The sequence below is a fragment of the Orbicella franksi genome, chromosome 13 (genome assembly GCF_964199315.1).
Source record: "Orbicella franksi chromosome 13, jaOrbFran1.1, whole genome shotgun sequence".
In the NCBI taxonomy this organism is placed as follows: domain Eukaryota; kingdom Metazoa; phylum Cnidaria; class Anthozoa; order Scleractinia; family Merulinidae; genus Orbicella; species Orbicella franksi.
Genome location: NC_138157.1, coordinates 18,273,978 through 18,289,410, shown reverse-complemented (window position 1 = coordinate 18,289,410; position 15,433 = coordinate 18,273,978). Strand labels below are relative to the sequence as shown.

General features: G+C 38.0%; 2 protein-coding genes and 1 long non-coding RNA gene across 4 annotated transcripts in view; 1 reads left to right on the top strand and 2 right to left on the bottom strand.

Moving 5' to 3' along the window:
- LOC145466054 (enhancer of mRNA-decapping protein 4-like) overlaps positions 1–8,427 on the top strand; it is a 30,996-nt gene extending 22,569 nt beyond the window's left edge. For both annotated transcript variants that reach the window (XM_081449831.1, XM_081449830.1), the window contains exons 19-26: positions 202–413; positions 1,412–1,471; positions 1,988–2,153; positions 4,397–4,583; positions 5,223–5,400; positions 5,562–5,615; positions 6,213–6,376; positions 8,179–8,427. In XM_081449831.1, coding sequence (XP_081305957.1) covers positions 202–413; positions 1,412–1,471; positions 1,988–2,153; positions 4,397–4,583; positions 5,223–5,400; positions 5,562–5,615; positions 6,213–6,376; positions 8,179–8,356 — 1,199 coding nt within the window. In that variant the 3' untranslated portion in view covers positions 8,357–8,427. The remainder of the gene's footprint in view (positions 1–201; positions 414–1,411; positions 1,472–1,987; positions 2,154–4,396; positions 4,584–5,222; positions 5,401–5,561; positions 5,616–6,212; positions 6,377–8,178) is intronic.
- Positions 8,428–10,958: 2,531 nt separating this feature from the next.
- On the bottom strand, positions 10,959–13,093 carry LOC145466052 (E3 ubiquitin-protein ligase RNF181-like). Its single transcript, XM_081449829.1, has 3 exons — positions 12,762–13,093; positions 12,337–12,452; positions 10,959–11,664 (listed from the first exon to the last, which is right to left on the bottom strand). The coding sequence occupies exons 1-3, from the start codon at positions 12,967–12,969 to the stop codon at positions 11,623–11,625; spliced, it is 366 nt and encodes a 121-aa protein (XP_081305955.1). The 5' UTR covers positions 12,970–13,093; the 3' UTR covers positions 10,959–11,622.
- Positions 13,094–13,098: 5 nt separating this feature from the next.
- Positions 13,099–14,610, bottom strand: LOC145466053 (uncharacterized). The gene is made up of 3 exons (XR_014041802.1): positions 14,515–14,610; positions 14,338–14,420; positions 13,099–13,672 (listed from the first exon to the last, which is right to left on the bottom strand). It is a non-coding gene; the product is annotated as an uncharacterized LOC145466053 (long non-coding RNA).
- Between the last annotated feature and the right edge of the window lie 823 nt (positions 14,611–15,433).

The following is a 15,433-nucleotide window of genomic DNA, read 5'->3' as shown; positions in this document are numbered from 1 at the left end:
GTATAAGAGAGTGGAGCCTAAATTCCAGTTTCCTAGGTAGTACCACAGGCTATCTAGCAGTAACATTGATTGGCAGACCTTAAAACAAGGCTTGGCGTTTAGTTTTGGAATATTAACAGTAATTATTTTTTGGAGCATGATTTGTAAATGCAGTTCCATGAGTTATTGCACAGAACCATGTTTCCTTGACCGGCTACTTAGCTCAACGTCTAGAAAAAGCTCTGCGTGAGAGACACTCTGGAGACAAGAAGAGACATGAACAGCTTCAGAGTACCCTGTCACAAACACTCACCACCACCCTGTCAGGAAAATTGGACAAAGCTCTCAAGGCTGAAGTTAAGAGTGCAGTGGTTCCATCTGTACAGAAAGTATTGAGCTCTCTACAGGAGCAGCTTAACACTACATTGGCACAGGTATCTATAAAGTATTTGTAGTACTTAGCTGAACAGACTACAGTAACTGTAAAGTTCTGAGAGTAGTGACCCTCATTATGACCCCAACAAGCACCATAGTTCAGCAAGTCAAACATAAAAAAAATTTTGGTATAGATTATATATATATAGATTAATATATTGCCCTTGCACCGTCAGATCATTTTGGTGCTGCTTGTTTTTCATAACCAGCTAAGTTGTGTTTGAAGTTGCTACTTTGGGAAAGTCATTACTTCTAGAGGGTCCCTACTTTGTGGATTTGGGAAGAAATATCAGAGGTTGTTAATTCCAGAACTTGATTGTGTCGTGCTAAGTCCCTCCCTCCAATTTACCTTCATGTTTGATTTGAGATGTTATTGCACAACTCTGATGTACATTGTAAATACCGTTTTCCTGCCATTGCTTTCCAGATCAAATATGGTGATTTTTTTTTTCACTGAGAATGACAGTATTTCTGAATATCACCTAAAAATTTCTGAAAACTTTCAACTTTCCAAAGTCTAACAAAGTTGCAGAGTTATCAAAGGCCAAATACAGCTTTGTCCCCCGACGTTTTCCTCCTCAAAATTAAAATAGTTTATATCAAGTAAGTTTGATTTATAATACGTACTTTGAGATTTTTTTACTGAACTGAGAGTAAAGTTTGCACACTTTTAAAGGTAATACATTTGATGTCATAATGCCATATACATTGACTGCTGCCACTTGAAATATTTTGTATTTCATGGATCCACAACAGACCTTTCACGCATTCTAACAAACAATGGCACCGAGTCGAGTTCATGGTGGACAAAAATACAGCAACTGTATGAAAATGTCCACCCCAACCTTGCTCTGGTGCTATTGTTTGTACACACTGAAGTGGAAGGTCCATAGGCTTGTTAGAACATTTAAGAGGGTATGCTAAAACTAATACCAGAGAGGTTGCCAAAGTGAAGAGTTAATTGTGTAAATCCCTCACTCTGGAATTTTCTTGTTAGAAACTAACTGCTGCAGACAGTGTTTTGAAGGACAGTATTGCTAAGATGGTGAAAAGTAAGGTACAGTGTCAAGCAAATGACATACTTCTTTTGTGTTATTTTGAGCAATGAGACTTAACTTACCTGCTGATAGAAATTTAGTAACAGTCTCTGTCATACAGCCTTTCTTGTGCAATGCCGTAGAAAAATATATTGCAAACTGATGTCAAGATTAGGTGAAGTGAATCAATTTGGAAAAAGGTGTTCAGCTCTGCACTTGTCAACAACTTATTATAGGCATGTACAGCTTCACATTCTTTATAATTATTTCTAACAAAATCAATGTCACAAAGGTGGCATGATAAGAATTCTTCACTGTCTTAAGTTGGGCCAGACTACAAAGTATTCTGGCCTTTGGTCAGGATTGATGGTCCTTGCTGAGCTTAGTCCATCTGCCCTGACTTCTAGCCAATTTTTTTTTTTTTGTCTGTCTGTGCTTCTCACTCAGCTCAAAGGATTTTATCAGCCTTAGGTTACTTCACAAACCACATCCTTATTTAAATCAAATTTCTCACATTATTACTCTTCCGTGAACAGGGCGTAGTAGATGCCATTGGTGGGGCAGCAGCAAGTGCACTTCAGGGACCTATCCAGGTGACTTACCGTGAGGCATTCCAGAGCACCATTTTGCCGTCATTTGAGAGGGCTTGCCATAACATGTTCCAACAGATAAATGATTCATTTCATAAAGGAACACAGCAATGTATGTTGGTTTTATTGGTTTGTTTATTTGTCTGTTTTTTCCTTGTGTTTTGTTGATGAGTGTTTTTTCCGCCATCTGTTCTTAAGGTCAATCTGTCATCTCTTCTGTGTTTCCATCACATCTCATTGGACAAGCTGTTGTTTGTTGTTGACAGTAGTTATGCTTAATTCTGCCTAATTCTGCCTTTTTGGTATGCTCTGGTAGCATATCAGGTGAGTTTGGTTGAGCCATGGTTTGACTGTATTTTGGCAAGAAGCAGTCCAGGCTAAATACTCATGGTGAGACCAACAAGCCTGAAGCGTATCAAAAAGGGTATGATTAAGTATTTACAGTACTCATAAATCAAGCCACGTCAAGTCAGCGACTTGATATTGCAGGTTATGATTAATGCATCAAGTATTTTCACTCGCATGAGATTGGTTGTGACTGAGCTAAAACCGCGGAATGTCTGAGTGATATTCCCCAATTTTTAAAAGATCCTGTGACTTGCGAAAAATATTTTAAATGTTAGTAAACACAATAGCCTCCATTTGACTTGAAAAATATGCTCAGATATTTGTCCTTGAACATCATCTCTCCCTTGAAGCTTGCAGTTTTCCTTGAGTTTTTCTCTCAGAAAACTGCTTGCTTCTCTGAAGAGATAATGTCTGCAAACAAATATCTGAGTTTAGTATCCAACTGCAGTGAATACCGTCCAAATAACAGTACAAATATTTAACAATTATTCCATGAGCGCGCGTTGGATATGAGATGGTAAATAGCCAGTGAGGCCCGTAGGGCCGAGTTGGCTATAACCAATCTCATAACCAACAAGCGCAAATGGAATAATTGTTTTGTTAAATTTGGTACACTGGTATACTTGGAAATTATAGCTTAATTTTATTGGATTTTAATTTTACAAAGCAACCGGAACTCGATATGGCAAAACAACAACAAGTGGGAAATCACATGGCATCTGCACCCGTTGTAAACTTAGTTGAATGAAAAATTTGAAAGCAAAGCAAGCGAATTTGCTGAATGAAATTACAATCAAGTAGAATTCAAGGAACATCTATCAAATGAAGGAGATATAACTTTGGTCAGAAAGTTTGAAAAGCGATCAAGTTCGAGTCATGGAGAAGTGCTGAATAATTGTGCACTTGCACATTGCCGTTGTAATAATGCTGCGGAAAACTTTGATCGCCATGTGACACAGATGTTGTGCCAAAATTATTCTCGACAAGACCTCTTTCAGGATTCCCTTGTTTTGAAAGCCTTGGCATTTCGAGCTGTACAACATGTGTGGAGCTCATTGTTGGCCAGACTCAGAGTCAGGGACAGAAACTATCTGAGCGTCAGATTCATCTTCAGAATCTCCGAGGCCACCCTGATCAGTGGTTTTTCGTGGCTGGTAAAGAACCGGGCTTACTTCGGTTCAGCTCAAAACACTAAACTCCTTGAGGTGTTTTTCGCAAGGACAGAATTGTTGGCACTAGCTGTCGTTGATTCCCTTGTCCTCATCGGACAAAAAAGAGACCGAGATAAAACTAGGTTGTTCTCTGTAGCTGTGCGGGATTTTTGCTCTTGGCCGATCCGAGCTTGCTTAAGTCGAACAGTTTCCTCATCTGCTCATTGAAAATTGGTTTCTTATGGCCGGACTACGCCGGCAATGATGCCTGTTTACGTTTTCCGGAGGCCTTTTACAAATGCTCTAATAATTTTTTTTGCCTTTTCAGTGATAGTGGAAAACAGTTTGTTGTGCGGCGGAGTGCGAAGGAAATGATTAATGGCAGCTCTAATCGATTTAATCAATGAACTTTTGCAATAAGTGCCATCTTTCTTCCTAGCAGACATGTAAAAACACTTCAAACAAACATTCTGTTCTTCTTTTGACATTTCTTATATTGCTCTATTGCTCTACAGGTTGGCGCGTGCACGCAAAACTGTCACACTCTCCCTCTTTTCATTGATAAATTTATTGACTACAGCAGTTGGAGAATAAATCCCTTATTAGATGTTTTGGTTTTCGGGCTCGTCAAAATACGGTACAACTCGTAAAAATATACAGCGATACTACACACCAAAACATCTAAGAAGATATATATATTTGTGTGGCAAATGGAGGCTATTGCTGATATATCATGACAGTAAACAAGGCTTCTGATTGGCTAATGATATGGCAGTCTTGACACAGCGAGTGATTTAGAATTCTTAAAACCATGTAGCTCAAATGGTAGTTTAAATTGTTACTTACCCTATCACAGACCTGCATCAGGTTACAACTGCTCTGGATAACCGTAGAAGAGAAGAGAAAGAATCTTTTGAACCTGTAATGCGACAGCTAGAAGCACAGACACAGTCATTCCAGGCCATGACAGAGAGACTGTCATCAAACATTATGGCTGACTTTGAGGTCATGTTACAAAAGCAATTGTCTTCATCCATAGAAGGGTAGGTGCATAAATGATACGTAGTTTTTTTACCTTACACCTTGCATGTACATTGTTATCCAGTCTATTTCTTTTTCATTATTTTGGGTTGTCCAGGACACTTTGAAAACAGCTTATGCTGACAATACTATCCCGGCTCAATGTGTTGATGATGATGATGATGATGAGGATTATGATGATGATGATTATTATTACGTGTACCAGTAATATGATGTTTGTGCAGATAGTAACATTACATTTCAGGAGAATAGTGTGACCTATTTTATTCTTGTTCAAGTAGTTTTTACCAACTTTGAGTAAATGTCTGCACATGAACATAATTTGAGCATTCCTTTTATAGGAATGAGCGTTCCTTTTATAGTCAGCGGCTATAATCACCACCTAATATTGCAATGTTCAGGCTGTACTTCTTTACACATTTTGGCGCTCATGTTATCAGTCATTGCAGGCTGGGACTCCTTTAATCTAACAAATTTCAAGCTGTATAAATAATGTGGATATAAAATAAGTTTGATGTTCGTTCTTTTAAATGGTCCACACTACCAGTAATTGTTTTTATTCTTATGCAGCTTGGTTTTTGAGGACCAGAGAATTATTGTCAGAATGGTTTTTGATTGCATTGTATGTGTATTCTTGGTAGTTTGCGTGAAGAGATTTTCTCACGGCTGTTGTCAGAGGTCTTAGCATCAGTCCAGGATTCAGTCCAAAAAGAAATGGGATTGGGCTTGGAAGGTCTGCGTCAACAGCTGAGTGAGATGATAGCATCATCATCAGCAGAAAGCACTTCACAACAGGTCCCTGATATAGCTCGTACTCAGGTTGGTGATAGTGAAGCATAGAGGAAAGTTATTATTGGGCTTGTTTTAATTTTATGGTCACTTCATGTTTCATGGACTGTTGTTAAATTTGGAATGAGTAGACTGCCTGGTTTGTGTGTAAGTCATAGTTTTATCTATAAAGTTAATACTTCTCTCTACAGGTGGTAGTTTCCAACTTGCTGAAATCTGGACAAGTGGGGCAGGCATTCCAAGAGGTAGCTTTTTGTTCTGACTTTGCAAAGTTCCTCCTTTATTTTGTTTATCATTGAACAAGAAACAAGATACATAACAGAAAGGTGGACATACAATGTATCTCCAAACCCCTCTTGTGTTTAAACTGTTGCATCTTGCTCAACAATCTGTGATTTCTGAGAGTATTTCGCATCATTTGATAACAGGATGTAAATAAAGGTATAATATGAACCTTTTCACCTGAAGGCTTTTCACAAAGTGGGAGAAGCACGACAAATAGGTGACTAAAATTTGGGGAAAGTGTTCTGTTGAAATATGTTATGTTCACTCCCAGTTGTAGTGTAGCTATTTTTCTGCTGACTTTTTCACCTCTTGCTCAAATATCTTTCAGGGTAAATGGGGATTGTTCAGTCAAAACAAAGATGAGTAAAAAGTGCTTTGCTACAAAAAATACAATATGTTCATTCATAAAATCCCCAGCTAACTTCTCCAGTTTTTTAATTGGGAAGGTTAAAAGAAAAAGGAAGATCAAAGTCTCTGAAAATGTTTCTGAAGGTTTCCCAAATATGGCATTAAATAGATCGTGTTATTGGTGCTGACAGTACTGCATTTTCTCTTAGGCCCTGACAGCCGCAGATCTAAATGTTGTGATGTATGTTTGCGAAAATGTTAATCCTGAAGAGGTCTTCTCCCAGTCACCTTGTCCTTTATCACAGCCAGTATTACTGTCTCTAATACAGCAACTGTCTGTGGATCTCACCATCAACACAGAGCTAAAGCATAAGTAAGTATGACTATGAATGTGGTTTTCCAGTTGGATTTCTGTATAAATAAGTCCAGGGGCTCATACTCTCCCAGTACGGTCATGAGTAAGCTTGGTTACAAGACTGAAAATGTTTAGCGCAGAGTAGAAAGACATCTTCAACTTCAAACACTCAATTATGATTAATAACAGGTGTTTGTTCATATCCTATGTTTTCAAAGGAAAATAAGCACGAAAAGAAAGTTGTAAGAAATCAAAACTCTACCATGTAAGTTAATTATTTTCAGAAATATAAACCACAAAACAACAAGGACACCACATGGGATCACGCAGGAATGTCCTGGCAGTGAATCGTCCAATACTGGTTGATTTTAGATATTGGCCTTCTGAACTAGCTAAGTCTTGTATGCTTTCTCTGCAAGGTCTGTACTTGGTGCTTGTACCCAATCATCCTTGCATTAGAAATTAACCTAGATGTGTAAGGTTAAACATAGCTCGATGGTCAACCTATAGAATAGTTTGTGCATGAATTCTTGCCCAGAGCCAGGCATGCAATTTTTCTTTTTACCACAATTGCTACTAATCTCGCAATGTGATTGGCTAGTTTGCCTTTGTGGATTAGACTCCAGACAACGCTGCTCGCATCATCGTGTCACGCAATGCCTTTTTCAGCTCGCACTCTGTAAAAAGCATTGTCTTTGATGTTGATATTGTGGTAAAAGGCAGATCGAAATGTGGTTTAGCGTGGTCTGTACTCTTATCGACAATGATGCACGTCGTCACAGTGGTCAAAATTTGTTGTGGACTCTCTCAGCTGCGCCTCGCAAGTCCACAACATTTTGACCGTTGTGATGATGTGTCGATAAGAGTACAGACCATGCTAAACCACATTTGATTTGTTAATCAGCTCATTTTGTCTAAATGGTCTGAAACTTCAGAGCAGAAAAACGTAATCTAAAAAGCATGCATAAGTTTTGTCTTTGTGCCAGGCTCCAAGGTTGAAAAAATGGCGGGAATTTCATCGATCTTGTAAACAAAAAAGGCTACGAACTTTGCATGCTTTCCCAATTTTCCCAGTAAGGAGCAACATTTTAACCTCACTAATGGAAAGCTAGTGTATTGCTTTTGTGGGGAATCAATTTTTTTCGGACAAAATTAACCTAAAGAACGCTTCCTAACTTCCCTGCCGTATACAAGAAATTTTGGCTCGAAGACATTTATTCCACAAACACTCTTTACATATTACATCCATATAAGCACACCACTGAATATATAAGTAAGAGAACCTCTCAGCAGGCAGGGAAGCCTTGTTTTCTTAACAGTGAAATGGTGAAAACAATTTATGCTCTTCCAAGTATAAATCAATCAACCAAATGACATCCTTGCATACCTTATTAGCAGTCAATCGTTCATTACACCATTGCAGCCTGCACTATTACTTGAGGCTGCAAGTAGAGTTAGGGATGTGCAGAGAGCTGTACAGTACGTTTTTCCGCTCTGAAGTCTGAAACTGGTCCTAACATTGGTTGTTACCAGGCCCCAGTCGGGCAAAGCATGGATAGAATGCTATCCTGCCATCTATTGGAAAAAATCACAGTCCCGTGGATAATGTGGCTTGTTTAGAACCAACTCTTATCCACTGAATAGTGATTTACCCGCTGGATAACGCTTTCAACCCTTTGACAACTGGCTCCAGGTCTTAGAGCACAGCACAAACAGTAAACAAGTCTTTAGTAGTCATATTTTTGATTTATTTTATTTTGATTATGATAAATATTATTTTCCTATGTAAGTCATGTTCTTATTGTCTTTTGACATAACAGATACATAGAAGAATCTCTCATGGCACTGGACGCACATGATGAGGTCACAAGAGAACACATGCCAGGTGTTTTAGAGGGGTTATGTCAGCAGCTTCATTTGGCTATCCAAGAAGCATCAGGTCCCATGCAACGTTCTCTAAAGATGTTACAAATGGCTGCAAGGTCACTCCTTAGATAGCCAACAGTAAGCAGTACAAAAAGTGTAAATGGTAGAGAATCAATGGATAACAGCTGTACAGTTTGAGAGAAAGATGGTCATATTTCATAAAGACTAGATGCTGAAGCCAGAACTTATATTTACCAGGACTTGCCTTGTGTTAGTACGTTAATGTTTAAAATGCACGCTTCAAAGGGTCAATCTAGGAGTAGATAGAAAGGTGTGTTGTACTTTGTCTTGTTACTGTTTCACAAGTGAAATGGCACTTGGGCACATCTAAAAAATGATCCTGCAATGGTCAACTTACTAAGTAACTCTTACTAACCAAGTTCATGGGCTGTACTGTAAGTTATGGACCAAGTTTTTTCCCCATCGATCTATGGCCCAAGTGTGAAGCACGCAAGCCATAAATTGAAGGAGAAAAACAAGGATCCATAACTTACAGTACGGAACAAAAAAACGAGGTTAATGAGATATTTATTATATCTCTACTGTGTGTCTGATGGGTTCAGGAACAATTTCTATTCATGTGGAACAGATTCAAATTTCTGATGCACCACGAAAGCAAAACAAGTCACTTTGAAATCATTGTTAAGTGACTCTTAGTCATTAACAGGTTTTATTACACAAGTTCAGAAGTAAAAAGAAAGTTTTAAACTTTTACTTGCTAAAAGGTTAAGAACACTGATATTTAACAAAACATTTTGGCAACAAAAACAGCTTTGAATTTTAGCGGGCCATACAGTCAAATACCGTGTGCTAAGAGAGATATAATAATAACAGTTGTATTGATAAGTTTAATGAAAAATGGCTATCTATCTTGTTTGACATAGATCTTCATTCAAAACTAAATCAGTGATGCATGAATTGTGGGGTGGGAAGTACTAGGTTCTGTTTATGTTAGTCACTTGTTATTCACCATTAAACATGAAGTTCTGGTATACAAGTGTAGACAACTACATTGTTTTACAACAAGCATACTCCAACTTTTCTTGTAAACCAGTGAAAACTGTCCTAGAGGGAGTTTGGTCTTGGTACATGTACCAACAACTGTATTGTGGTATTGTCACTCTTCTCTCCAGATGTTAAGTAAATTGGGAAAGAGCCTTTCCATGCTAGTCTAAATGAGCATGGTGGGATGAATTTTTCCAATGATAAATACAAAAATATCGGTGCTAAAACTAAAAAAAACTTGTCAACAATCAGAGTAAAAAAATTATTGTCCAATGTTATACCAACATGGCACTGATGAGTTGACAAAGGCCTGGTTCACACATGTGACATAACGACAAGATCACACAAATGCAAAAAGCATCCTATGTTGATGTTGTATCTCACCAATGTATATCTGACCAATGTGAACAACACAACATAACAAATTAAAAGGGACATAATGACGTAAGCATAATGACATGCAATGTAAGGAAAATTAATGTTACGTTTTCTTGTATGTCACAAACTGTGTGAACCAGGCTTTAACGCATTACCAAGAGTTTGGTTCACGCTGTACTGGCAATGGTTTTCCTGACAAACTACTGACACTTACCAATGTTTTGCCCAGCACACCATGTTTACAGTACTGTGGCTGACACAGCTAATGGTGTCAACCCATTTGATGCGTTATGGAGGGCACTAGTCTGGCTATAATACCACTGACAGATTACTAGTGCTTCAATAATACACCAACAACGTGTTTGCGGTCCTTTTAACTGACAACCTACCAAAATAGTAACAACTTGGCTCACAATAAGCACATAGAAACAAAAAGAGACAAGAATAAATAAGCCAATATTTTGTTTTTTATTTCACTCACTGCCATTATATCACTCATTTGTACACTCTTCTAAAATTAAAATCAAAATGACATGTATTTCAAGTTAGTATTTGGACAATATTGGAACTTAATCATTTTCACGTGAATGATTTTGGAATCAGTTCTCATCATGAAAAAAATATATTCCTGTATGTTTATAGTAACCATAATTTGTCATAAATAATAATCAGAACCTTTCTGTACAAGTAATTATTTCATGTCAGTTTTTGTACTCTTTTTTTCAGATAGTAGAATATACAGAAAAATGATTTCTTGGGGAAACTCATTGTTATTATTATCATGATTTTGCCATCTACCCTTTTCAGGAATGAAAGATAGTTCTTACTCTTTAACTTTATTTTCTGACCAACAACTCATCTTCCTTGGCTGAAAGATTTTGTGGCAATTGTAGTAAGCTGTTGAAGTTTCTTGTTAAAATTGCTGAAGTGTGAGTTCAAAGATTTTGTAGAGGAACTGTTCATGAATGTGCTTATTAGAAATGATGAGAAGCAACATCACTGTATATCTCTAAATTCATTAGTATGCTTTCTTTAGAAGACGCATGACCATGCAATGATTTTAAGATCCCTCATCAAGCTTGGGCTAAACAAACATGGAAGCATCTTGCAAATTTTAAACCAAAAAAAGGCAGAGACAAAATGCCAAGTGTTACTACTTCTAACATCTTTGAAACATTTTTAGACAAACAACAACTCAGGTTTACATGTAAAATTTGAAAAAAAAAAAAACGCTAATTTTTAACAGGCCTTTTCCTGCCACCTGCAAAACTGCCAATTCCCCCCCCCCCCCTACCCACCCTCCGAAATAACATACAAGCGCCAATTTAAATAAAGGGTGATTTGGTAAAATGTGTCCCAAAAAATGATCGACGAAAAGCGTAGAGTTCCTCAGACTCTACAGCCTCTACTCCCTCCATTTAGCACTGCCTTCTCTACTCTGTAAGTAAAAAAAGCCGTACTCTTCTCATCTCTTCTCTACTATACTCTATTCTATTCTACGCTATTCTACTCTACTCTTCCGTACCCAAACTCTACTCTACTATACTCTACGCTACTCCACTCTACTGTACTCTACGCTACGCTACTGTACTCTACTCTACTCTACTCTACGCTACGCTACTCGACTCGACGCGACGTGACACGACGCGACGCGACTCGACTCGACTCGACTCGACTCGACGCTACGCTATTCAGATCGAGTAAATTTAAACACAGTAAAATTCATTTAGCTACTTACAATCATACTTTAATTTTTAACTAACTACCTAAAATACAGTTAAAATTTTTTTGGTTAAAGTTCTTTTTTTCTTTTTTCTTTTTAATTTTATTAATGCAATAACTTACATTACACTACATACAAAAATTACCTATTACTTACAATGTTAACGTGACTTACAATTTAACGATACTAACAAAACTTATAATACCAACGTTTACAATTTACAGTTGTTTCTTCAGTGGGGCAACTCGTCTCTGCACGTTGGACAAGTGGCCTGCTACAAAGAAAAGAAAGCATCTTTAATCTTGAATACAACTCTCCCCCTTATAGAGATTGAATTTGTAGCCATCAGAAATTTTACCCTGTTTAGTCCATCAACATTTTCCCGCTACATTCCACAAAAAAGGCCTTTATCAGGAGTTTTCGTGCTGGTATGCTGCCACTCTACCAACGAGACAACACTTACTGTTTTGACAACAAAAGTCCAAAAAGTTTAATCAACTTTTATCTGCCACAAAGTTCAGACTCGCCGCTTCAGTGTGCCTTATCAACACTACTTTCTTCCCATGACATTATTTTAGTAATTAATTTGTATAAATCTTGCACAGTGCCAAGGAACCTCAAACTCATTCAAATAATCTGTTGATAATCTGCGAAAGGGTTGTACTTCGCCTCACTTGTTTACACGAGAATGCACAAAATCGAATGTAGCTTTCTTTCAAGAAAAAAATTTAAGGCTACAAATAAAACTAGCTTAGTGGCTCGTGGTCAGTCAGTCAGTCAGGAAATGTTACAATTAAAAACTTGACTGTAACAAGTCTTCCCAGTAATAATTATCTTTATTTTTTAATTCTTTGCAATTGAAGAGATACCGTGTTGAAATGAATTGTCTGTCTGTTTGTCAATCTGCCTGTTTGTCTGTTAATTACGCAAATATTAGTGCATTTACCATTTGTAGCCATGTTGTGATGCACTGATTGTAAAATTCATGGCTGCATGGCAGCTGGGTAGATTGCTCACCCTCTTGGAATTCTCTTAAGCAGACAGCACAGCATAACTTAAGAGCTGTAGGTAATTTAACCAGAAAATATCAGTGAAAACGTCAAATAAAAACATCCTTCTACAACCTTACTTTTAAAGTACGCAAATTTACCATCAAGCGACACTAAAAAAGGTTGCGAGTTTCACTAACCGTTAGAAGTGACCACAAAAATATTGTTGACGCAAACATACAGATCAATCAAGGTGGATCAGACAATTATTTAATAAACAAAATGACAGCACTGTATCCACAACTCTTAAACTTTGGAGCAAATTATCAATTAAAAGAGGTGAAAAGAGAGAGAGAAGAAATGCTTCATCACCTCAGCACACAAAGCCAAGACTCTCCCACTTTTTCCGGAGTCATTTTAACTGTCAGTAGAGATGCAATCACTTCCGGAAGAGCTGGAGGGGAACCCTCATTGGTGTCCTGAGGATGAGCGGTAAAAAACTTAAAATACAAATACATCAGTACAAAAATTAGTGTTTGGGATGTTCCTTGCTTAGTCGCCTCACCTTCAGCCAAACCCATCAAACTCATTGTAATTGGTGTAGCCCAGGAATTCAGTTGCTAAAAACAAGATAAAGAGCTAAGGACAGGATTCCATGATTTGTTCTGTTCAAGAGTTCATTAACGCAGATTTAAACATGTATCACTGTTTCCCCCCCCCCCCCTACCAAGTCTACTCCCTATCCAGCCTGGGATTGTCAAAATCTTTAAGTTATTTATAATTTTTCTAAAGGATATGGAAACCATATGCTGGAAATTCCCCAGTTTACATTTCTTTCCCTAGCCTCTTAAAATCCACAATTTACACCCATACAAATTGGTCAGTCTCCATAAACTTTTACACTCCTAACAAGGTGATCAACTGTCCCTAATACAACGGCTACAATTTCATACAGCGCCTCTTTAATCGCTAACATATCCCCGTAGGCAGACCTTGGTGCAATCAGGGAGAAAGTGTGGATAAAACGTAAAGATTCAAAATTAACTACCACCTGCACTCCCCCTCCCTCGCTTCCAAAAGGAGCAACGCCCCGAAGTTAGAGGAAAATTTCACTATTTGTTTAAGACAATATGTTGCCTAAAATCTTAATGAAAGCACTCATTCCAAGCTCCTCTTTCTAACAGCTCACAACATCACCTCATAGCATATGATGGAGACAACTGCCTCGTGTATGGAAATATGGTGCAATACTGTTTACTAACCTCTTCCACAACAGTTGTCTCCCACTCCATCCTGAAAATAAATCTTTGTTTTAGTTCTTCAGTGTACTTAGTTAATTATTTAGTTACTCATCCCCTAATTGTAGATAACTGTTCTTGCCCATTGCTGGTTGTAATATCGTGCTACACGTAATACTTCTACCACAGGCAGCCCAAGCTCTCTCTATGAACCAAACGACTCCTCTCTGGTGAACCAGGGCGACTTTTTTGAATTCCGGTTTTCCCTTTATAAAGAATTCAAAAAAGTCGCGTAAATCAAGTTCAATCGGTAAAATAACCACACCAGGAGCAAACAACACACATATGAAATAAGGTAAGCCATTTTTATTGAGAATTTTCACTTTTAACTACCTCCATGGATATCTTGTAGAAAATCCCACATAAACCCTTATAATTCGATGCCATATTGTGTTGCTCGTGTGGTCCATAGAGAGAGCTTGGGCTGCCTGTGAACTAACTAAAAATGACGAGGTTATATGAGAATAAATTTTTCGAAGCAACGGCTCGAAAAGGTCAGTTAATGGACCCTTGAACCTCATACTTCGTAATTTGCAGGTTTGTAAAGGAACTATTTAGTAAGATTAATGTGTGTAACATACTACGCACTACGTTCATCACTTTTCGCAGTCAGAATCAAGTACAAATTTGCTTTTGTACCTCAAAAATCGATGAGCTTACTTTAGTACTCGGAGTAGTCAGCACCCGTGCCACGTCTATTCTGCCCACATCCAATAATTTAGGATCAAAGAATCATAGTTTACCTGAAAAGAAGAAGACATTTCGTTGCTCATTATATTTCAAACGGCTCAAACTATCAAAACTGAGTGAAAAGGAATGATTTTAAACAAAAAATACCTTCTTCTCTTTGGGCGCCATGTTTAGTTGGGACGCTCGCAAAGGATCTTGGAACAATAGCAAGGCAAGACATAACACGCAAACTGCGGTGATAAACATGGCAATAAAACGCATGTTAAAGAACAAAGTTCATTTACTTGACGTTTCTTACGAAACGTCAAGTAAATGAACTTCAAGTAAATGAACTTTGAGTGGTGCACGTTACACACGAGAACGGGTCGGGGGGTGGGGGTGAGGGAGAGAGAAAAAAGAAAGATTTTGTTTGTCTACCTCCAGAGCAAGCAAACCGAAAAGAGGCAACTCAACTTCTGGTCAGATTACTCGCTCTTGGCCGCAGGTGCCTAGTTCAGACCCCTTGCAGCTTCGGCCACCTGAAGAACTGGAGGAGGCTTGTCCTTCGAAGTTCATCTCTTAAAGTTCTTCTGTAATTTGGATTTTTGCAAAAAATTTCCAAATAAGGTCCAAAAATGTTAATTTAGCCATCGGGTAAGTGACGGACAGAATCCACAGGATCACTAGCCCTGGGTCATCAGAGAGGATTACCTTTGCACACTGTGGGGTAGATGTAAAACATGTTAAACCTTTTTAATTTGGACTTAGGACCTTGTACTATTCTCAGAATTCCTTTGTGATTCACGTTTTAATACTCGTGGAGTATCGTGGAAATCATACGAAAATAAAAGGCATTTAAGCTCACATTAATCGGGGGTCAGGATTTATTGTCTACACGTGGTTCCACAACGGTAAGTTATTTTTTACGACTGGTAAGACAATATTTTGCAAATACAGTTTTGTACTGAAATCGTGACGACAGCACGACAAATGCCAGTGAGACGGTCCCGCGAATTCATGTCCACTTCACTTACATGCGTTACAGTGCTCAGTAAAACCGGGTAAGCGACATATCAAACACGAAAGA

What these genes read in the sequence shown, in the direction of transcription:
- LOC145466052 (XM_081449829.1), bottom strand. Translation starts at nt 12,969, where the DNA reads ATGAGTTTGATGGGTTTGGCTGAAGGTGAGGCGACTAAGCAAGGAACA. An exon ending in AGTGGGAGAGTCTTGGCTTT is followed by an intron (nt 12,453 to 12,761) that starts GTGTGCTGAGGT and finishes AATTACCTACAG; the next exon opens with CTCTTAAGTTATGCTGTGCT. An exon ending in TCACAACATGGCTACAAATG is followed by an intron (nt 11,665 to 12,336) that starts GTAAATGCACTA and finishes TTTTCTTTGTAG; the next exon opens with CAGGCCACTTGTCCAACGTG.